The sequence below is a fragment of the Condylura cristata genome, unplaced genomic scaffold (assembly GCF_000260355.1).
Source record: "Condylura cristata isolate star-nosed mole 26May11 unplaced genomic scaffold, ConCri1.0 scaffold00020, whole genome shotgun sequence".
Classification (NCBI taxonomy): Eukaryota; Metazoa; Chordata; class Mammalia; order Eulipotyphla; family Talpidae; genus Condylura; species Condylura cristata.
The window spans coordinates 23286426-23311659 of NW_004567121.1; the positions used below are offsets into that span (position 1 = coordinate 23286426).

A 25234-nucleotide genomic window follows, 5' to 3' on the forward strand; every position below is an offset into this window, starting at 1 on the left:
TGACATCACCCCTTTTCCGTAGGCAGGAAACATCAATAAATGCTAAAAGCAAAAGGAGAAAGTTGGATGACAGAACAATCGCAAAGCAACTCCCCCAAAATTCTTGTTTAGTTACAACAAGGAAAGAGTGATTTTCCACTGCAGAGAAATCCCAGAAGCATGGCCTTACTCCACTGAACAGATAACATCACCAGTGATGGGACACACTGGATCATTTGGCACCTGAAGGGGATGCAGTGAGAAGCAACATTTCTGTAGCATTACATTCAAAACATACAACCTAATCTAACCAGGACACATGAAACAAGCCCAAATTGAAGGACAGTCTCCAAGACAGCCAGCAACTTCAAAACCATCGTGATCAACTGTTGTGAAATAAAAACTTTAAAAATATATATAGGGGCCCTCCCTGATGGCACAACAGGTTGAAAGCACAGGACAGCACAGTGCTCTGAAGCTAGTCGCAGCTGCTTCAGCACAAGTTCAAACCCTGGCCACGGAAGGGACCCACATGCATGGTGCGCCCACTGCTCCCCTCAGCAGTATATTTCATTAGTTGGTCTGTTGTTCTCCCCATTCTGTCTCTGGTGGATCTGCTCATTGCCCCTGCACCACGGGCCTGTACCCCAGTTCTGTATACATAAATTAAAAAAAAAAAGAAAGAAAGAAAGAGGATTTCAGAAAGTCGATGAAAGTGTGTGTCTTTGGCAAGATTTTTCACTTTTTTGGCAATTTTATTGTTGGTGGTTTATCAGACTACGTGTGATAGATTATAGAGTTGTTGGATAGAAATAACTAGCATTAAATGGAGAATGATGCCTGAATGCAGATTTTTTTACATGTGGTCAGTTCCACCTTTTATAGATTATAAAAACAAGGCTTAGAAATGGGATGTTGGCCCTCCCTGGTGGTGCAGCAAGTTAAAGTGCAGCACAATGAAGCTGTCCAAAGCCACTGGAGCACAAGCCAGGGAACTGACCCACGGCGTGGCAGACCTCTCCTGACCCGCCTGCTGCTCCCCTCAGCAGTGTATTTCAGTTAATCTGCCTATTCTGCTCCCCGCTCTGTCTCTAATGAATCCTCTCACCCCCATACCTCTGGCCTGTACCCCAGTTCTGTGTTATATAAATAAAATCTTTTTAAAAAAAAGAAAAGAAATGTGATATTATGAGAGATATATACGTGATCTTTATCCAGGTTCCTGGCATACAGCTTCTAAAACTTCCTGTGTGGTAGGGGTTAGAGAAGAGTCTTCTGTTACTCATAAAAAGGTCCTCTCCCTTTCAGCTTACCCGAGTTTATACTTCTGAGGTGACTCTAGGAACATGATGATTTAATGTCAGCAGACTCATCCAGGTGATTAGAGGGTTAGAACTTTCAGCCCCAACCCAAACTGAAGAAAGTGGGGAGGAAAGGGGAGATAACTAAGCTAATCACTACTGCCAGTGATTGAAATCAACTGTTTCTACATGATGGATTTCCATAAAAACCCTGAAAACAGAGCTTCTAGGGTAGTGAACACACCCTGAAGTGACATACCCCAGGACCCGCAAAGACAAAAGCAACGGTACTCAGTACCCTTCTAGACTTCACCTTCCACACTCCTCGCCTGGCTGTTCACTGGTAGTCATTATAGCATCCTTCATGATATGCCAAAATCATGAAATAAAGTATATCCCTGAAGTCTGAGTCATTCTAGCAAGTTACTGAACCTGAGGAGGGGTTACAAGAACAACCCCTTCCCGATGTTTAGCCAACGAGTCATTAAGTACCCAGACTTGCATCAGACATCTGAAGTGGGGGTAGTCATGTGTGACTGAATCCTGAAAGTCTGCACTGTTGGTATCAGAAGTATTGTGAGTAGAGGAACAATCTTCCTCTAGAAAGCTCTGTAGTCACAGAGCTACTAAATGACAAAGCAAGGAGTTGAAGTCAAACAAGTCCAATTCTAAACGTTATCAGTAAGTAAAATAAAAACCATCTCATTCTATTCATACATAACATACATTTAGGCTTATTGGAAGCAATGAAAAGTTGAAAAATAAACAAATATTGCTGCACTGCTTCCTACCTGTGTCTGCCTCATTGCCCGGTCCACGCGTCGTGTGCTTCCTCTCTCAAGTTTTGTCCGGAGGATCAAAGCTGATGTCTGAATGGCCCAGAATTTTGGCTGGGAAAGCAGACACTGATGGAGAGGAAAACACACAAAAGAAAGGGATACACTGGGTGATTCCACACTGAGTAAGGCAAAATTAATTTCTTCCCAAAATATCAGGATTCTGATGAAAGCAGACCTGAAAATCTCAGTGAAAAACAACACAATGTGCTTTCAAATGATTTTTGTGAAGAATATGTTCATCATCTGTGCAGAATTATTAATTAACCCAATCACTATTTGATCCATTCTATTGAATAAATTAAGGAATGAATCAGAACCTTTCCAGATCATCCAAACAGCAAACAGAATGCCTCAAACCATAAACTGATAAATCTTTTTATCTCATGGCCTACCAAAAAAGTGAGAAAATGTTACATAAAAATAAGAGCTATTTTTCTCAGAATTTTTAAGTCATCCAAACTTATAAATGAAAACACTATTGCAACCTGGTACCTTTCCACTTAAAAAAAATCCTAATTCATAAATGCAAATGTAAATCAAGTTTAAGAGCACAGAATGGCCCAGGAACTTGTTTATTTAAAATTAAAGACAGGGGCCCTCCCTGGTGGCGCAACAGGCTAAAGCACTGCATTATGAAGCTCCCAGAAGCCACTGCAGCACGAGTTCGATCGCTGGCCAGGATGCTGACCCACATGGCGCGGCAGACCTCTCTTGAACCGCCCACTGCTCCCCTCAGCAGTGTACTTTGTCAGTCTGCCTGTTGTGCTCCCCATTCTGTCTCTGGTGAATCCTCTCACCCACCATACCTCTGGCCTGTACCCCAGTTCTGTAAGCATAAATAAATAATTTCTTTAAAAATTAAAGACAAAAGATCTTTTCTTCAGCTTGTATTACAGAAAACCACTCTAAATTTTAAGAGAATGCTTTCTGGCCTTGGATAGGAGTCTCTAAATCCTTTCCTAAAAGGGATGTCTAGTGAAAAAATGGCCCATAACAAAAGCTTGAATATCCTGGATCATAACCCTAGAGAAAGCTGTGATGGCAGCATCTGTACCAGAAACCATTCTCATGACCACGATGTGGTAGGAAAAGTGAACTCAGGGACGAGTAAAAACAGGAGCACAGGTACTAAGACATAGTAGGGGGTGTTTGGTGTACTGAATACAGTTCAGGCTCTGTGCTGATGATGTGGACTCCAATACTGTGTGATGTTCCCAATGACGTGGCAGAGCTCACTACAGGAAAAGGGGGCGTGTTTACTAATCTGAAAGTTGACTATTCCCTGGATCATTTGTTTGTTTCTAAACATCAGTGTGGAAATCATCCTTGTTAGAGGACAATTAATCATTTCAAACCTAACTGCATATTAGAAGCAGTTGGAAGCTTAGGCAAAGCACATACATCACTGAGCAAAGAATCTGGGCACCAGTGTTTTTTAAAGCATTCCCCAAGTATAGCAACTACACTAAGACAGCGCAAGTATTTGTCTTTGGTAAAATTCATTTAATATAACAAGTTCCCATTAAAGATTACAAAAAAAAAACTTACCATCCAGCCCAGATCATTTCACTCATTGGTATCACATGCCAGCCCCTACCAACATGTGAATTCTCAATTCCAAAACTAAGCCAACTACTTTGTAATTAGGAGGAAAACAAAGCACCAGGGCAAAATGAATCACTTGCTCAAAGTCACACCCCATTACCAGCACAACCTGCTTTTCTTACTTGGTGTCTTGATCCTCAGAATATTATCTTCATACTGCTTTTTAACACTTTCTCCAATTGATCTCAAACTCATTTAATCTGATAATCAACAAATGATGGCCTCCTAGCCATCACCTCGTACTCAGGATACATTAGTAAGGAGGCTCAGTACAGATTTTGAAAAACTACTACATTCGTGGCATAGAGGGAGAAGAGTAGGCAAAGAATACTGCAATAAGGGAGAAAAGTCAAACAAATGAGGTTTATTAATTCCCTTGAGCACCTTTTCAGTACAAGGCAATGTACACAAGGGACTGAGGACAAAGTAGCAAAACAAGAGAGACAAATTTCTGTCCTCACAGAACTTAACATTCAATTTTAATCCTTTATGACTAAGTTTGCAAATTCAAATATGCTTATCTCCTTGAAATATAGTCTGTAAGATTAGTATATAACCTTGTAAGTTTCCATTAATTTAAATATACCCCAAAAATTGAAGCTGCCAACATATAAAGAGGTGTATATGGCACTTTTATAGTTTTTATAATATAAACAAGGAAACAGATGACTTTTAAAAAACAATTCTTTAAAATAGTACACTGGGAAAAGAGTTTTAAATGAATGTAATCTCAAGAATTGTCAAAGGAATGAATTTTTCGTCAGGTACATCTGCAATCTGATTTCACTATCTACCAAGGAGTGGAACATCATGGCTGTTTTTCTCTTTCCCCCATCAGAGGGGCTGTGACCTCATGACACAGGAGGGACTGCACACAGAGGGAGGGGCTGTGGAACAGAGGGAAACTACCCCAAGTCTGCCCAGCTGTGATGAGGATCACTGCTCCACCAAGGAAGGAGAGCAGCACATGGCCCTGACAAGTGACTGGACCCCTGCGTCTCACATGCCTCTGAAGAATCACAACTCTCAGAATGAAGAAGATTAAGTATGAAAAATAATGAAGCTTCAGGAAACCTTGAGAGTGTCCAGTGAAAAGCACACCTAAGCCTCCTTAGGATCTCTCCAATGATGCTTCCTTTACCCTTAACTGAAAATCACCAAACAGAATGGGCACAAGTGATGACACTAACCTCTGATGGGGTTTGGACATGCTACCCCCCATGATAGGGTACCTGGCAGAGTGAATACTTTAAATGAAGGAGTCTGAGGAAAAAAGACCTCCACCTCACCTTCCTCCATGAAAAGGGGTCAAAAGCCTCCATGTGAGAGGGGACCTCTCTATCCCCAGAAGGAAAAAAACTCCTTATCTCCAAAACAAAGGAAAGAATCCCAACAAACAGGCCTTGCTAAGTATCCCCCAATATATTACACTTACCTCAGACTCTGACTATACACCCCCCAGGATTGAGCACACTCAGCATTCCAGGTCTATCTGTTCCTTCAGTTGATCTCCCTACAAAACTCCCCTATACCACCAAATCCGTGTAAACTTGTGAGCTTCTATCCTGTTAACAGGGGTTGATCAACTCAGTTTTCAGCCCAGGACAGAGACCCTACAAGTGTCGAGGAAAACGTTTTCTTCCTTTCTGGCTCCTAACTGCACCACGTACTTTATGAACAATAACACCATGGTGCACAGATCAGCTCAGGCCCTGGGCTTGTCAAGCTCAAGACCAGCTTTAAGAAGACTGCATACTAAGGGGGAGATACTACCCTCAGAAAAGCAACAAAATCAGACTGTTTTCTATGCTGGCATGAGAACAAGAGGTTTGCTGAGACTTTTATGTGAGGGTCAAGCAAAACATTCTCACTAAACACAAAGTAAAATGCAATCTTAACAGACTATTAGAAAAGCTTTACAGAAGGAACTGAGTGGATAATGATATCACTAAAGAATGTGTTTATCTTCAATGTGTTGGGTTGGGAGATATGAAGACTTTCTAAAAGGAGGTAAGTACGTTAGGCTGTGTTTAAAATATTTTATAAAACACTGCTGCCCATGAGGTTAAGAGTCAACATACATCAGACATTAGGGAAAGAGAAAGAAAATTAAATGGATGATATATGCTATAATATATAATTGACTTATGAAGAAAATCATAGTTTAAAAAATTCTTCAGTCTCATAGCTCAGCAAGCAAACCCAATAGCAAGGACACCAACCTTGCAACGTAAGCAGCAAGTCGGCCACTGATGAGGACCCAGACTAACATCTGGAGAGGTGGATGAGTGGAGTCGACTGCGTCCTCATGGTGTCTGCCTGGGGTTCAATGCTCTTAATTCTATTCAATTTAAGTCCTGAAATGAATAGGCCACTGTCTCCTGCCAGCTCTGCAGTCTCCACTTTCCAGTCTCAGCTTGGATGCACACCTGTGACCCCTTCTCGACCATGATACCCAGTGACTCCATCTCTAGACAGAGATGCCTGAGCCCTGCATTCAGTTTGGGTCCCTCATGGCAGAGCCCCAGACATGTGGCTCACTGGCACCTTACATACTGGCTGGCACATTGCAGATACTGAAAGGAGGGCTTGGGGGGAGCTTGCCTTCTGCAGCCACTTATAGGAGAGAGTCCCCTGTGACATATTGGGCAGAGGGTGGAAAATACCTAAATGTGAGCACACCAACACCTACATTTCCACAGCTGTTTTGAAATTTTCTCTCATTTCTCAAATCTTAATAACCAAAATCTATAATAAAAGATGATTCATTAGCCCAGTAAGAATTTATTAGTATCTATCTCTTCATATAGTTAATATATATTTTCACTACTGTGACTGTTGAAATAAACCCTAGTAGCATCCCATTTAAAAGTTAAAGAATCAACCTACTTCAGCAATTGTTGATAAAGAGTGTAAAAAGATATTTGAGAGTAAAAAGGAGACCGGGCTGCCTGTCTTAGTAGAAGCACACTAAAATATCACCTGAGCTGATGCTCAGACTCACACTAAAAAAGGAAACTATGATAATCTCACATCTGAGGGAACGCCATTAACTGCTTATAATGAGAAAAGCAGTAAATATCATTTTAACTCAAACTGAGAAATAAAATTTAATGTTATCACAAGCTACATATATAGATTGTTTTTTCAGCTAATAATTTCCTACTGCAGGCCACAGTCCCCTAAACCCAGAGAAGTAATGTAGCTCGTAACACCAAAGAGGAAGTGGAGTCTTGTTTATTAAAAATAAATTTCAGGCCCTCCCTGGTGGCGCAGCGGGTTAAAGCACAGCACTAAGAAGCTAAAGCCACTTCAGCATGAGTTCACTCCTCAGCCCTGGAGGTGACTCACATGACCTGCCTGCTGCTCCCCTCAGCAGTGTACTTCATAGATCTGCCTATTCTGTTCCTCATTCTGTCTCTGGTAAATCCTTTCACCACTCCTGCTCCTCTGGCCTGTACCCCAGTTCTGTATGAATAAATAAATAAATCTTAAAAAAAAAATAAAAATAAAAAAATATATTTCAGGCCCTCCCTGGTGGCACAGTGGGTTAAAGCACAGCACTAAGAAGCTAAAGCCACTTCCACATGAGTTCGATCCCCGCCTGCCCCGGAGGTGACCACATGGCGCGGCAGACCTCTCCTGGCCCGCCCGCTGCTCCCCTCAGCAGTGTACTTCGTCGATCTGCCTGTTCTGCTCCCCACTCTGTCTCTGGTGAATCCTCTCACCCTCCGCATCTCTGGCCTGTACCCCAGTTCTGTACGAATAAATAAATAAATATAAATGAATGAATAAATAAATAAATTTATTTCCTGGTTCTCCCTGATGGCACAATGGGTTAAAGTGCAGCACTGCAAGTGAGACGCAGCCACTTCAGAGCAAGTTTGATTCCCGGCCCTGAAGGTGACCCACATGGCACGGCAGACCTCTCCTGACTCACCCACTGCTCCCCTCAGCAGTGTACTTCATAGATCTGCCTATTCTGTTCCTCATTCTGTCTCTGGTAAATCCTTTCACCACTCCTGCTCCTCTGGCCTGTACCCCAGTTCTGTATGCATAAGTAAATAAATCTTTAAAAAAATAATTTCCTTTCATTCTTATCATTGCAGGTTTCAAATAATCTTCCAGAAGTCAGAGGACCCTTAATATGACAGCCAGCCATTCTGCTCTTTTAAAGATAGCTGCTTTTTTTTCCAAAGCCAGCTCAGAGCTCTCCTTGTGACTATATAATTATTTGGCTACACTAAAACTAAATCAGACGATGCCCACCCAGGTCAGGCTGACTTTACAAAGCTGGGAACGAAGAAATACTATAAAAAGTGGAACTATTTCCTCATCTTAATGATCTGTTTAAAAGAGCATTCACTGTTAAAATCAGTGCCAAATGACAGGTTTAAATTCTAAATTTAGTCTATAAATTATTCCCAGTGGATAATTTAAATTCTCTATCCTTGCTCTATAGACCATTTAAAATCTGCCCCAAGTCTAACTTTCCCCCAAGTCCCACTATTGTCCCAAACCATTCTTCCTACCCACTGAACAGCTCACACACTGCCACCTCATGCGATCACTCTCCACCTAAACCGCATCGGACTTTCAAGGCTGACTCAAATCCTCCCTTGATGAACAAAGCCTTCTTTCACTAAGTATTTTCTCTGCTTTCGATATTTTCTTTTTCTCTAAGCAGTTAGGGTATTTTATCTGTGCTATCAATTCATGGTTTAAACTGCCTGGTATTGTTAATTACATTTTCGTAAGTTTATCTGATCTTGGCTAAATTAAAAATTCCATGAAGGCAAGGCCTATTTTATACCTTCTTTCTTCTATAATATCTAGTAGCAACCTTGGCAAATCCTAAGATTCTGAATCTCCTGCTATTACCATGCTTTCACAGCTTTTTTCCATACTCCACAAATTTTATTTATAGAAAACAGAGATCAAGTTGTTGGCCTTTTGGCTGCTTTTACTAGACTATCTTCAAGTTCACTAACAACTAATTTATCTCCATTCAATGGTTAATCTTATCCAATGCATTTTTATTTCACATATTACACGCTCATTTTTAGGATTTTGATTTTTGGATCATTTTTACAGCATCTGCTTTTATGTGGAAATCCTTCATTTTGACTATTATGAGCATGTTTCCTTTGTATCTGCATATAATTAAGGAGCCTTTTTTCTATAACTCTAATCTCTTAATTACAACATTTACACCCCTCTTTGGTGCCAGTCTTCACTACTTCTTCTCTTAGAAATGATTTACATTTTCTTCATTCTTCATTTGCTGATCCTAAGTACTTATTAACTAGTTTTAAAATGAAACCCAGAAAGAGAAAATACATACAACAAAATGTGCAACTTCCAAAGGTCCTTTTTCTTCTTTCTTTTACAGAGTCCTTGGGGCTTTCAGTAGACAGTCAGAGGGCAGGCTGCCAGTGTCAATTCACATTGTAGCAAAAATTTTGCCAATAAAAACTGAAACACCTGTATGAATTAACTAAATTGTTCCTATTTGCAACAATGAAAGGAAATTAAAAGCATTACTGAAAGTCCCTGACTTGGCCCATCTGAAAGGAAATAATGTAGGTAACACAGCTTATTTTAAAATATCAAGTGAATATAACATAAATGGCTCTCTAAAACAATATGGACTATTTTAGTATGACTCATTCCATTTTCCTGAAAGGTGTGGACATAATCTCAGGAACAGCACTACATAATGACAACCTTTAAAGTAAAGGATTCCTTTTAGAACAAACTTCTAACATTGCTGCACCAGCGTGAAAGTGCTGGCAAGCATTTCTCCAATAATGAGATTTCACTATTGTTTTAGTAAACTGTAAAGACAGTTCATTAAAATTGAATAAAATTAAGATCCAATAAGCCATCAACTTATTTACTCAATAATTAATACCTAACAACCAATGACCTGGGAATCTTATCACTCCAAGGGCGTATGGTCACACAGTGGGCAGATTAAGGTCTCTACTGCACTTGCTCCTTTCTCCACAGAGAAGACGCCTGTGAGCTCCAACAGTTCACAGCCCCAGCCCAGGCCACCACAGTGGGGAAATGGCACCACAGAGAAGAAGTGTGCCATTGTTTCCTCTCCATTCCCTTCCCTTCCATATCTACAGTCAATTTCAACATGCTCGTGTAGTTTCCATGTACAATTCCATAAAACATTAAACATTTCTTGCTTTGTCTACTACACAATTCTCCCACAAAATATAAACTGACATGAACTCTGAGAGGGCAAAGATTTTGCTTATAGCTGCATCCCCAATGACTAGACTAGCATAGCCCCTGGGAAATAGTAAGCATTCAACAAGCAGTACTTAAATGAATAAATGGAGTATATAATGTTTTTTTCCTTCACATATCTTTTTAAAAATGTCTAACACTTCTCAAATTCCTTAAAGCATATGTAATGAATAGGAAAATTTTCACATAGGTACCTAAACACAATAAACACCAGAGATTTCAAGGATAGTAAAAGGGAAAATAAAACAGATACCCAGAGGATTAATATCCAGTCAGTTCCAAAACCCTACACAGAAAACAGTAACTAGCAAAAATTTTATTATTGATAGTATAAACTAAGCTAGCATTTCTTTCTACTTTATCTGAAAAATAACAAAGGAAGAGTCATCAGAATTCTAACTGGATTCCTAACTATGGCAATAAAAAATATCTCTGAAAAAATGATGTATTTAAGTAACTTGTGTTTCTTAAAGATGCACGTATCTTCTTTTTATCCATAAAGTTAAAAAAGATACTTACTGATCCTTGCTTTATGACTTTTTCCTTCTTGAAAACCTTTCTTTGATCTTGAATTCTCAATTATCTATTAGTCAATCTTTCCTCTTCACTGCATTCGTCTCCAATCGTGGCCTTTATCAACTTTACTTTCTTATAGCCCCTTCCCTCCCCAACTCTCTGTAATGAGGTGATGACCCAGATATTCCACTGATACAATGCACTCCAATTATCAAAGCACCCAGTCTTTTCTTGGGGCACATTTTTCCTGATTATTCTATTCTGTTAAATGTGGACAAGCACCCCTCCCCACCAATGCTCTGGACACTGCCTCCTCCCTCAGTCTGTACAATCCAAGTTCTCCTTCTTAATTCCCTTAAGCCCTCTTTTTCATCACGTCCATTGAGGAGTCACCCTCAGCATCTAACAAAAGAGTTATAAACTATAGTGGCTTTGGAGTGAAGACTGGAAAGTCCTTCCTTACTCCCCGACAGAGAATTTCCTCAACTCATCACAGTTCCATCCCAGCTCCTTGCAAAAGGAGAGGGGCTTTGAGAATCCAACCTTGTCAAATACCATCAGTAAAGTATACTTTACACAAAAAAAACTTAAATGAAAAATAAAAATAAATCAGTATCAACATAAGTGCTACTTGGAAACTAAAATAATGAGGTTTTTTTCACCTTTAATTCCTTTAGGTAGCAGTGTTTCAACATGGGCATTATGAGACAAGAATACACCTGAGACAAAATAATTCACAAGTGAAAAAAAAGGCGAGGTGGAAAGGAGAAAGATTTTACTCACTGATGTAAATGCCAGCAGCTCCTCTTCTGTTAGTTTATGCACTGGGTTATTCTTTTGGAAATTAGTGCTTTAAATTAAAGAAAAAGTAAATTAATTCTAAAATACAGGTTGTATCTAAAGAGGCAAAAATTTTAAAAAGGCAAAGTAAACTATACAGTTGAAAACAGATGTTTTAATATAATTACATTATAAACAAATGCCAATATGAGTTTTCCAAGGTAAGTACAAAACATAAAAATAAGCTGCCAAATATAATGCAGTTAATATGCTAAATTTAGACATAATTTACTTTACTAGAAAAAAAGAAACCTAATCTGTGCAACTCAGAAAAAAAATTAAAAGAATAATAGAATACCAACTCATGCCAGAAAAATTAAAATACTGCTACAATCACTAGACAGACAAAAAAATAACTTTGTCAGAGAGGAGGATAATGGGAATTCAAATTTGGTAGAATAATTGTGAAAAACACTTTAGCACTACCTTAGAAAGTGAACATTCATATGTCATATGAACTCAGAATTCCATCTTCAGTAGAGAAATTCTTAAACAGGAGTGCAAGTAGCAATTTGTGAATATTGTAAACGCCTGCAAAGTAAACTTAGCTACATATGACATTATGAATGAATCACAGAAACAATGAGAGAAAACAGCAAATCACAGAAGGTTACATGCAGTAAGATGCCACTCCTGTAAAGGTCAAAAGACAAAATGAAAAAAAAGTGTGTAAATATATTTTTTGAAATATGACAAACGAATTTCAGTAGAGAGAGGCAGGAGGGTGAGAAATGGAGAAGCAGCACGCACACATGTTTAATGGTATTTATAATCAAGTTCTGAAACTGGACAGGTTCATTCTGTTATCATACTATGTAACTTAGGTTTATATATTATATAAACTTTCTATACAGCTTTCCATACAAACATTATTTATATTAAAATGAGATGAAAATGCCACCTCACAAAACAGTGCCACTTCCTTGTAATGTTCAATATTGTTGGAGGATGTTATGAGCATGAAGCGTTTGATGTGGATCAAACTGGAGAGGATTATGGTAAGCAAAATAAGTTAGAAGGAAAAAGACAAACACCAGATGGTTTCACTCATGTGGAATACAGAGAAGCAAAACAAAAGGTCAGACAGAACCAAACCAGTCACAAACCCTAGAAGTCTGGCTGTAGAACTGAGTCTAGTGGAGGTGGGGAGGGAGAGCAGGGAGTCGGGAGGCCAGTGCACCATGGCAGAGGCTGCGGGTGCCCTGGTGCTGGTATGTGTAGTAACACAGCGCCACCTCAAGAAAAATAAAAACGGGGCTACTCCTGGTAGCGCAACATGTTAAAGCGCCGCATTATGAAGCTCTCAGAAGCCACAGCAGCGTTTGATCCCTGGCCAGGGGGCTGACCCACGTGGCATGGCAGATCTCTCCTGACCTGTCCGCCACTCCCGTCAGCAGTGTATTTCAGTAGATCTGCCTGTTCTGCTCCCCACTCTGTCTCTGGTGAGGCCTCTCATTTACCACACCTCTGGCCTGTACACCAGTTCTGTAAGATACTAAATAAATCTTTTAGAAATAATAAAATAAAAATGTGTCACTCTCACAGGTGTGAGACGATACCTCAATGTGATTAAAAAAAAAGATGAACATTTCAAATAATAATAATAATCTTAAAATAAACCTACAATGATTGTTGGTAAGAAAAAGTAAAATGATGAAAGGGGAAAGACAAAATCAATTTGCTTAAAACAGTCACAAGACATATACATACACAAGCAAACATTTCTAGTTTAACTTCACAAAGGCATTATGTACCAGGTCACAAACTGATCCAATTAATCCCCGGTCTTTTCAGTTCTAAGACTCTATGATTCTGATGAGTGAATAACAGCATAAAAGTCATTCCAAGATAAGAACCTCATCTAAAATGGATTAACATTTATCTCTCACATTCCAAACCTGAATTCCAATGCTAAATTCACTGCTTAGTGTATACAGATGAAGTGAATTACTACAGGCTCATTACAAGTAATTATGGTATAGTCAGTCAGGCCACAACTCTTTATAATTTACTAACTTGGGTTTAGAACATATTACTATGCATACCTGAGTTTCAGACCGTTAATTTAAAAGGATTTACTCTCCCCTACACTGACAGTCTGAATAACTAAAGGATGATATTTTTTAAGGAACTCCTTCCATAGTTACTTTACACAAAAGCAATCCAAAATACCAACTTGAAGAGACACAGGCAAGTTTCAACATATGGGCCTTCAGGTAAAACAAAGTCAAGCAGGAGGCCAGGGAAGGAAATGGTACAAGGGATGCAGAATGCAGCAAGCCCACCACTGGGCCAGTGCCTTCTAGCTGTGTGCATTCAGCTTGTCTGTCTCTCCTTTCCAAAGCAACTGAGCCTACCATAGTGTCCAGGTCACCTATGCATAGGGGGTAGGGACCACAAGGGTCAAAGTATTACACAATCTCTTTTTACAAGTCCCAAAGTAACTCCATGCATACAAACCATCAGTTTACCTATTTTCAAACCTAAAGGTTTACAAACTCCTTCAGATGTTCCAAGACTCAGAATATAATCAAGGAGTTTCTAAAACAAAGAAGATTCAAATTGCCTATGAAATCTACTCAGCACCTTTAATTGTTCTCTATGGCTTCGAGATTACACATAGATCTTCTTTGGGGGGAAAATAGTACTTGGAAACACTCCCTGGTAGTAAAGCAGGTTAAAGTGCAGGACTGCGAACCTGGCAGCTGCCTCTTTGGTGCAAATTCAACCTCTGCCCCGGAGGTGACCCACATGGCATGGCAGACCTCTCCTGTCTCGCCCGCTGCTCCCCTCAGCAGTGTATTTTGTCAATTTGCCTGTTCTGCTCCCTGCTCTGTCTCTGGTGAATTCTCTCACCACCCCTGCACCTCTGAACTGTAACACAATGCTGTATTCATAAATCTTTAAAAAAAAAAAAACAGTATTTGGAGACAAGCATTTTCTTGGTTTTCTTCTTAGTCCTTTCTCATCTATGAAGTCCGACTGTAAAGTCAATTAACTAAAGCTCAATACACAGAATGCCTAAGAATATTGATATCTGACTTGATTTAATTTTCTGATATGCTGACAATTATGAACTTGCCAAAATAACATTTTAAGAAATGGTAAAAAGGAGAACTCAAAATTGAGGGTCAGAAAAACCTAGATGCAGTCCCTAGTGCTGTTTTGTAGTTGTGACCAGGTCATTTAGCCTCTCGGATCCTGTTTGGCCATCTGAAAAATAGCAATCTCCATTACAACTGTTCTCAATTCTTCTAATATTTTGACATATTCTATTTTGAACATTACTAAACCTCCAGGTGAGAAACCCAGTATTTAGGTAGCCTGACTGTACCTTCCTTTGTGATGTTAATTACAAAGACAAAAAAGACTGAAACCTCATGGTGGAGCTGATGGGCCTGCACCACCTTAATGCCATGATGAAATGTGACATTATCAGGAACAGGGCAATCACCATGTGCCCCCACTGCCAGGTATAGTGAGAACCTCAGAGCTGAAGCCCTGACAGCCCTGCTGACCATGCACAGTACAAATCCAATCATTTAATTCTTAAAAAATTAGATAAACTCAAATTAAACGCAAGCCTACGTATGAACAGGCCTATCAGTTTCAAAAGTGTCAAGATCATGAAAGTCAAGCCAAGACAAGGAGCTATTTCAGCCTGACAGAAGCTAGTCACATGACAATAAAGGCACACCTCTGTTCCAGCCTTGGTCCTGTGCTAGAAAGACAACTGGCAGACGTGAATTAGGTCTGAAAACTAAATGATAGTAAAATATAAATGTTAATTTTCCTGACTTTCATCGCAGTACAAAAAATGCCTTTGTTGGAAACACACATTAAAGAATTCACAAGTGATAGGGTATAATGTTGGAAAGTTATTCTCAAAAGTTTTTTGCAACTTTTTTCCAACTTTGAATTACTCCCCAATGGAAAAAAAGGAAAAGTGATTTCCCCCATATATAAGGCTCAGTATTATATATTATATTATATACAGTATTAAAATATAATTCTACCCTTTGAAGTGTGAATATCCTCAAAGGTCAAAATAGTCATTGCCATCGCTCTTAAGTGTCTATTCCTATCCTACACAACAGAATGATATGACACCACTCAGAAGCAGAACTGGGATCCAATGCTGAGGGCCCACTGTCTCAGAAGCCTTCTGGTATCCCCTTGCCCATCACACTGCCTGCTGGTGGGAAACTTGGTGCTAAACCATTTGTAGAGGGCCTGTTTCTGACCAAGGTTTCATAGAGAGTGTAAGAGCTCCAGAAGTGTTCAAAAGGAAAGAGATGGAATGGAAAAGAAAGGAAATATGTAAATGTTATTCCTAACTAAGACTAGCCAAAGAAATTTTCCTTAATGAAAGTCAGAAAAAGATGACTATGTCAATTCCCAGGAGATCCTTTGGGCTGGGTGCCTAACTAGTCTCAACCTTGGTGGGCACTACAGAATTCCCAATTCATCCAGAACTTTTGGGAATGCCATAAATAATGATTCCCTCAACACAAGAGAACCCTCATTCAAGGTCTTTGAAGTAGCCAAGCAGGTCATTATCTTACCAGACTCCAAGGATAACAGCAAGCTCTTCAGCACACAGATCAGGCATCTGAAATTGTTCACAATCTGCTAACTTTATCTCATTCAGAACAGTGTCATCATTGAGTTCAAGATTCTGGTGGAATACAAAAGGAAATATTTGGAGACCCAAAATTAAGTTTGATTCATCCAACAGAAACACGCAATTAATTACTGGTGGGGTTACCTTACCATGGTGTGTAAGATTACGAAATGCCTACATATATATGATAAAGAGGCACTTTCCAACGAGACACGTATTTGAAAACACTTTACTTTATCTCCTAGCCCCCAAGGGATACACAGTCAATATCAACTAACAGAGAAGAAATTGAGTCTAGTGTGTGAAAGCCTCTCTGCTGATACATCATCATTCAAACCCAGATCTTTCCACTCTGCCTCTGAATTCTAATCTAAAATTTAACTCCCAACTCCGCTTCTCAATATGATATAGAATACAATCTAAAAATGAATAAAAACTACTACAAACACAATATGAACCTCGCATTAAGATAAAAATATAGTTGAGGCCCTCCCTGGTGGCGCAGCGGGTTAAAGCACTGCACTGAGAAGCTAAAGCCACTTCCGCATGAGTTCAAATCCCACCTGCCCCGGAGGAGACCACATGGCGTGGCAGACCTCTCCTGACCCGCCCGCTACTCCCCTCAGCAGTGTACTTCGTTGATCTGCCTGTTCTGCTCCCCACTCTGTCTCTGGTGAAGCCTCTCACCGCCCCTGAGCCTCTGGCCTGTACCCCAGTTCTGTATGTACAAATAAATCTTAAAAAAAAAAAAAATATATATATATATATATAGTTGAATGGAACAGAAAAGAATGGCCCAAAATTTTAGTCCATGTCATATAGTGAATTGATTTTCAACAAAGGTGCCGAGATGATTTGACAAAGTTCTTTAAATCATGACAATTGTCATGATTTTTTTATATTTAAAGAGCAGGTTTATTAGAGAAAGGGACAGGGGAGTAAAAGACACTTGTATACACACAAACAGACAGAAAGAGCTGACCCAAGAGGGACAGATTTGCTGAGAGGCCTGCATGGTTGCAGGCGGGTAACCTTGAGGAGAGCGGCCTCTGCTGAGAGAGGCTGGCACAGAGAAGTCTGGGCAGGTACAGGTCAATGGCAGGCAGGAGGATGCTGCCCTGAGGAGGGGGAGAGAAGCACCTGTATATGCACAGGTGGGCAGGACTGCTGTCCAATTATTAAGATATTTTTATGGCCATAGAGTGGGGGACAAAATGCAAAGGAACATGATGGATGATGAAACTTTCAGGGTAATGGGACACTTATCTTGACTACAGTGGTGGGATCTACAGATTTGTCAAATCTTGTCAAGCTGTACAATTAAAATGGATTTATTTCTTTCTCTATTTTTTTTTTAAGATTTATTTATTTATGCCAGAGGTGTGGAAGAGTAAGGATTCATCAGAGACAGAGCAGGAACAAAACAGAAAGACTAAAATACACTGCTGAGGAGAGCAGTGGGCGGGCTAGGAGAAGTCTGCCATACTATATGGGTCACCCCCCTGATTGGGGATCGAATTCGTGCTGCAGTGGCTGTGGACAGCTTCACAGCACAATGTGTTAACCTGGTGTGCCACCATAGAAAGCCCCACTATATATTTCTTAAGAGTTTACTTTTTCAAAAATGACTTATCAAAGAATAATAAAATGACAGTGAGACCCTACTATATACATTCACTAGAATGGTAAAATTTAAAAGGCTGACAGTATCAAGCACTGGCAAGAGGAGTGCTCTATTTTGATGGCAAGACTGTAAAATAGTAAACTATTTTACTATTAATAGTAAACATGTTCATACAAACACTAGAATGCTAAATAAGCAGCTCAATAGTCCATCAACAGGTAAATGGATATCACATTGTGGTTTACCCATACAATGAAGAAAAATGAAGGAACCAGCTATTGGCATCAAACCATAGATGAATCTAAAAAAAAAATTGTGCTCAAAAACATAAGTGAAAGAAACCAGACACAAGAGAGTCATAGTACATGTTCTACGTATCTGAAATTCTAGAAAACAGCAGCTAATCAGTCAGAAGGAATGTGACTGACCGCAGAAAGTATGAGAGGACTTTCTGACATAATAGTTCTGTATTTTGATTATGGTGGTGTTTCATGGATCTATTTATCCAAACTCAAGAGTTAAAAAAGGTACATTTATTTTATAACTCCTTGGTAAATGTGATTTAATTTTTGTCTAATTCAATAAAGGTAATGAAAGGTGGGAGCTAGACAGTGGGAAACTGCCCATGGCTGTGGTCAGCCTGCTGACTGGTAACCTCCTTACTGGTAGGTAGTGAATCCACACAACCCACAGCCCCAAGGCGCAGCAGCTCTCCTTCATCCTCACCAGCACCCTGGCTACTGCCTGCCTTTTTCTGCAGGTACAGCGACCCCAGAGGCTGAAGGCAGGAGCACTGAATGCTGTCGTTCAGTCTCCACTGAAAAAGCAGGAGCAACTTCCTTGCCTCAAGGAAGAGGAGCAGATGTATAGCACACTCTGGTGGCTGTTCATGATTTTAAATATAGTGCGCACTTTCTCAGTCTAGATTGGTAGGTACATACATGCATACATACATACATACATACATACATACATACATACATATATATCCACATAAGTAAAGTTCTAACAACTACAGTTAAAAAGCATAATTAAAAGAAATGGAATTATTTAACCTAGTACATGAAAAATAATATCCTTGTAAAATGTCTCAGTAGAAAATTATTGAAGGTACTAAACATTTCATCGTGAAATCATGTATCTTTCACACTTCAGTACAATTCAATTTTGACCAAGCATCAAGTGTGAGCAACAAGGCAGAACTGATTTGCCAGGTACAAGCCAGTGATGAAAACAGTTCTGATCTTTATTCAAGATTCTCTAAGTTCCTATTCAGTTCTTTTTGAAAAGAAAATGAATCTACTGCTGCTTCTGCTTGCCTAACTGTTCTACAAACCCCAAATTTAAAATATTGTTCCACTTTATTTCCACTTGAACCTCATAAGATTCTACTGAACCAAGAAAGCAGCTGCAGTCTTCTAAGGCTTTTAAGGCCCAAGGAGATGCTTATGACGCTGTTACTGTGCCTCCATCACAGATGTGTCTTTTTGTCTCATTTGCCCTTGCTGAGTAGTAAACTACCTTACCGAGCTTACCTAGCAAAAGCCTGGAACTATGCTAGGCTGTACTTCTAGGCACCTTTGGCAAATAACCTTGTGCAACCTTGCAATAAAGCAATGTAAGACACACACCTGGGCTCTCCGGTAGAATATTTTTTGTTTTGCATATCCTTGAAATTACAGCTCAGGAATATTAAAACTGGTATTTCAGATCTGCCTTCTGAAATCTTTAAAGCTCAATTTCCAAGTCAGGGGCCATCCCAGGGGCATAAGGGGCTAAGATGCAGCATTACAAACCTCTCCCCAGCCACTGCAGCACAAGTTCCATCCCCGGCCAGGTTGCTGACTCATAGGGCGCAGCAGACCTCTGCTGTCTCGCCTGCTGCTCCCCTCAGCAGTGTATTTCAATCTGCCTGTTCTATTCCCCCCATCTCTGGTGAATTCTCTCACCCCCTGCACCTCTGGCCTGCACCTCAGCTCTTATATGTATAAGTAAATAAATCTTTTAAAAATAACAATGAAACCACATGCCAGAATTGACTTTGCAGCTAGTAATTTTGACATCTTTTAGATCTCTATGAAAGTGTGCTTTTTTAAAAAAAAAATTTATTTTATCTCTTACATTGTGAAAAAGGGATAAGCAGAGGGCTTCTTCTTATTATTTTTTTATTTTATTTTATTTGTACATACAGAACTGGGGTATAGGCCAGAGAATCAGTGTAGGCGAGAGGCTTCACCAGAGACAGAGCGGGGAGCAGAACAGACAGATCCACGAAGTACACTGCTGAGGGGAGCAGCGGGCGGGTCAGGAGAAGTCTGCTGCACCATGTGGTCACCTCAGGGGCAGGCGGGGATCGAACTCATGCAGAAGTGGCTTTAGCTTCTCAGTGCAGTGCTTTAATGCGCTGCGCCACCAGGGAGGGCCAGAGGGCTTCTTTTTTTAACCCCTCACCACCAGCCACCTTTAAAAGGTTGTACATGAGGCCCTCCCTGGTGGCGCAGAGTGTTAAAGCACAGCACTGAGAATCTGAGGCCACTTCCGCATGAGTTCGATTCCCGCCTGCCGCCTGCCCCGGAGGAGACCACATGGCGAGCCAGACCTCTCCTGGCCCGCCCGCTGCTCCCCTCAGCAGTGTACTTCGTCAATCTGCCTGTTCTGCTCCCCACTCTGTCTCTGGTGCAGCCTCTCACCGTCCCTGAGCCTCTGGCCTGTACCCCAGTTCTGTATGAATAAATAAATAAATCTTTAAAAAAAAAAAAAAACTAAAAGGTTGTACATGAGACAAAAGTGATTCCACTTCCCATCCTATTCAGGGTTTCTATGAACATCAATCGAAACTACTAGACATTGCTATTCACTTACATAACTTAGTTGCTCACCTTGGTCAAAAGTTCCTGAAGAGTAGGTGCTGGACTGAACTCACATCGTGAAAAGACATCCCCTTCCCTTCTTACATCAACAATAAGTTGTGCCACATAATTCTGCTGGAACCGTGTCCTTTTTCCCAAAGCACCTGAAAAAAATGTAAAATTCTATCTCTCGATGGGTCATTCAGATTTACAATGCAAGCGCAAAGTAGTATTTCTCAGAGTGCCTTAGAGTTTATAAGGTGTTTTCTCCATTCCACACAGGAGAAACATGAAGACAAAAAACAATGTTTAAATTACTGATAAAATATAAAATCAGTAAGCTATGGAGTCAGAACTTATACCCAGGCTTGTAGCACTAGATTCCACATACTTACTCAAACTACAGCCCTCCTCAGAAAATGTCACTATGCAGTTTAGGCAGAGGAAATAGTATTATCTGCACATAAACGATGAAAATTAACAAAGTCAGGATCTTTAGGTTCTAAATCCCCAATATTCATATGACACTATCTAGCTTCATGTAACACCAAAACTTCTTTCATTCTGTACCTGAATAATTTGCTTTAGAGCAGCTTTAAGAGAAGCAAAACTTCTAATATACATTCTCTAGTGAGATTCAGATCACAAAGACCCTTGATTACAAAGACCAGTCTTAGAAGCCTGGATTTATCCTGTGAAGAGTCTGATTTAGGTTAGACATCAACCCTTTAAAATGGTACACTAAAAATAGCTACTAAAATGATGTAACTCAGTCTGGTTTTTTTTGTGCTAAGGCTATAGCTGAGTGGAAAAATAAACAATAATCTGATTCTCATTTTATATTTGTAAGCACCACATCTGTATTTTTATGTTCTTTCTTTTCAATTTGAGGGAAAAAATATGAAGAACTTCCTAGTAAATACACCAACATTTAAACCTCATTTTATACCATACTGTGCAATTATATCTTTAATAGTCCCAGAAATTTCTCCCAGGACCAAAACATTCAAAAACATAATATCTGAAACCAACCTCACAAGTTATACGTATATAATTAAATTTTCAAATGCAGACAAGACTCCATGTTACACCTGGTCATTGCTCCCAAAGTTATAAGCTGGGCATTTACTTCCTCACACAATAATAAAACAAGCCTGAGACTCCAGACCAAGCTACAAAACCACATTTAATTCATAATATTGCTGCAGGATTTCACTGACAGGACTAGCTCAATAAGAAGCATCATGTCCAGGGCCTAGAGGCCTTAGAGATAGGCCTTAGAGATAGTCTAGATGGAGCCTAGGGAGGTCAAATAGTCACAGACTGATAGTGAAAGCCTGCAGAGCTGAACCCCCAAGCTCAAGAGGAATGAACAAAGTGGTCAATGAGGGACTAATTGTGTTCACCTTTACGTACTAACTATATAGGGACATCAGAGATAAAGTAATACACAAAAAGGAACCAAGTTTCTAACCTGGTATTTAAAAGAAACAAAAGTTTCAGGAGAAGATCTGTAATGTATTTGTTCACTCAACCGGTGTTTACTGAGTGTATACTAAATGCCAATCTTTGTGTGGGCCTCCCTGGTGTTGCAGGGGTTAAAGTCACAGCACTATTAAGCTATAGCCAGCCACTGCAGCATGAGTTCGATCCCTAGCCAAGGAGGTGACCCACATGGCACAGCAGACCTCTCCTGTCTTGCCCACTGTTCCCCTTGGCTGTGTGTTTCAGTGGATCTGCCTGCTGTTCTCCCCACTCTGTCTCTGGCGAATCCTCTCATCCCCTTCACCTCTGACCTGTACCCCATTTCTTGTATGCATCAATAAATAAAATAAATCTTTGAAGACATTAAAGAAATATTTTAACAGCCAAAAACATCTGCCTTTAAGGAATATAAACAAGATAAAAACCATATTTACAAGAAAGTGCAGTGTGAAAAGGCCAAGCTAGACCTGGAAGTTGAGTGGGCCTAAGAAGCCCATGTTCACACTTGATTGGTCAAAGGTTCATGTGCACTGCCCAGCTGCCATATATTACTAATATGTGTCTGTCTAAAACTACGGGAACCTCCAAAATAAAAAATATATACTTTCCTATTTACTCTAACATTGTAATTTTTCAATAAAATCTTTCACTAAAACCTATTATTCAGGAAAATCAAATTTTTTAAGATCTTTCAGTAAAATCTATTTTTGTAAGCCCAAGAACAAAACATAGAAAATCAAAACCTACCAAACAATAAAGTCAATGTATATACTGATTTTATCACAAAAATAAATCAGTTAGCCCAAAGGTAAGCAGGCTTACCTGTCAAGTCAATTTGCAATTTGCTGATGTCTTTGGCAATACCAAATTGATCTTTTGCTTTCTTATATTCATAAAAATATAAATATATATATGCACATTCTAGATGGAATTGAATAGCCAGACATTGACCAGAATCACCTACAAACAGATTCTTCAGCTTCATCACTGCAAGAGAAGACAAAACACTAAAAACCATGACACAAATAAAAATATATTAATGAGTAAAATGTTGCGTTCATAGTATGTGAAGTATATATAAACACACATATTACTTAGCACCTACTCTTAAAAACTTTAAATATGGAAGATGAGGAACATACATAAAACAGTAACAACTAGCACTCCCTAAGCACTTATATATTCCAAGCACAAAGCTAAAGATATCTAATGAAGAGATTAATTGATAGCTTCCCACATAAGAATATAGGGGGGGGGGGGATAACAACATACACTGGAGGAGGTGTGAGCCTAGTCCCTTAAATCATACAAAGTACTATAAACCAGTGTTATCTCAAACAGGAAAAAATAAAATATAAGGAAAGAAAGAATGCTGAATTTCCCCTTCAAAAAAAAAAGAGAGTAACAGATATATATATATCTGTATCTATTATATAGATATAGATATATGAGGATCAAATACAGAATGATTGATTACTGGCTTAGTAATCAAATTATAATTTAGCTCAGAATATGAGAGATGAAAAATGGACAGATAGTAAACTAGCAACATAGGATCTGAAATAAAGTGATGGTGAAAATCAATGAAATTTAATAGTGGGGTACCTAGCACACACCAAGCTGTAGGGGAGTCTACCAGGTCACCCATCCAATTACAGTATCCCCGACAATTCCTCACAAATGTTTCCAGTAGTGGAAACAAAATAGTCCACAAGAATAATCATGTAATGACTGCACAGAAAATGGACTCTAAACAGCCGAAGGCTGAAAGTCAATTCTATCACCCAGCCTGAAAGGGAAGTGAAAGTCACTGAAAACCCTCTCTGCCTTGCACCAGGTATTTTGCATGTTGTTTATTTCTGATAGTGGTATCCCTGAGGTTGATATTAACCGCACTTAATTCATCACAAAATTACATTGATTAGTCACCTCAGTAATAAAGCAACAAAGCCACAATTTGAATCCAAGCTTGTTGGCAAAAAGGGACAAGGGAGTTGGGAAAGGAGAGACAAAGGTCTCACCTTTGAATACGTGATGGTACAAAACCCCCTCACCTTTGTCACCTAAGAGTCCCACAGAAACCGAGATAGTAGACTTGCTTTATCTCCCATGAACTGGCACGTATTGTTATGAGAAATAAACTAGTTAATGTGTTTAAAGATAAAGCACTGTGCCAGGTATGAAATAAACAAAACAGAAAAATGAACTGTGCTGTCATGATTTGATGTTAGAATTCTGCCAGTTTTGAAAAACGAACTGGAAAGAAGAGAGCAGGACTTGGACACAGAAAGTCCACGTCACAGTTCTGGCACCTGGGCAAACTCTCTTGAGTCCAAGTCTTTGCAAAATTACTTCAGCAGTGAGACAAGATAATCCTAAAAGGACTTCCAAGCTAAGGACTTCAGACACAGAGTAGGATAAGAGTTTCAGGAATGGAAAAGAAAGATGGCTATGGGACTGACAATATTTAAGAACCGGCTAGATATGCAGAAAGATGGAGGACATCATGGAGTCAACTATAAACACAAATTTTGAGATTTCAATGACTGTAGGCTTAAATAAAAAGAGAAGCATGTGGGCCCAGCAGATGAATATTGGTGACATTCTAAATCAAAATGGTAAAACTACTACATTTTAGACATGTTAAAACCAAAATCAGTTCTAAAGACATTTCTTTAATGCAATTTTAAATGAATTTCCTACTGATAATAATTAATCATATTTAGTATATTAACATTCATGCCAAAGTTATCAAACTTAGTTTTACACACTAATGCATACATCAGTCACCAAGTAACTCGTCGGTGGAACGACTCTTCAATGTGCCAACAATCCAGCCCTAGAATCACACTGCTCCCTGTAAATGTTACAGCGGGGAATTCTCAGGCAAAGTATTTCAGCCAGCTTTCTCTCAGGCAGCAACTTCTTCATGAGCTCATCTTCGAATAGCTAAATAGCAATATTACACCACATGCAGTATGTGGAACAAGTTTTTGGTACCAGGTCCCACAATAAATAGCTTGTGCCTCTACAGTCTTTAGAGACTCATGGTTTCAACAGTGTGACATCCAACAGAGTGCCTTAGATCACGCTTAGGAGCCTACTTTCAAGATTCTGCCTTGCTCCTTTTATAGGTGTAATTGGTCCAGCAAAGTTTGCTGACATTCTGATGGAGCCTATTCCACTACATGGTGCTGATGTAACATTCCTGGACAAAAATATAAAGACCACAGCTGTTCATAAAATCCTTGCTTATGTTTCATAGGCTGAAATCCTGCCAACATTTTGATGATTCTTTAAGGGCAACA

General features: G+C 39.5%; 1 protein-coding gene across 2 annotated transcripts in view; it reads right to left on the reverse strand.

Annotated features, from left to right (window-relative positions):
- Positions 1-25234, reverse strand: part of TTC27 (tetratricopeptide repeat domain 27) — a 107084-nt gene that overhangs the window by 69822 nt on the left and 12028 nt on the right. For both annotated transcript variants that reach the window (XM_004686307.2, XM_012727680.1), the window contains exons 6-10: positions 22749-22913; positions 20472-20605; positions 15910-16022; positions 11288-11354; positions 2072-2185 (exon numbers count right to left, since the gene is read on the reverse strand). In XM_004686307.2, the coding sequence (XP_004686364.1) occupies positions 2072-2185; positions 11288-11354; positions 15910-16022; positions 20472-20605; positions 22749-22913 (593 nt within the window). The remainder of the gene's footprint in view (positions 1-2071; positions 2186-11287; positions 11355-15909; positions 16023-20471; positions 20606-22748; positions 22914-25234) is intronic.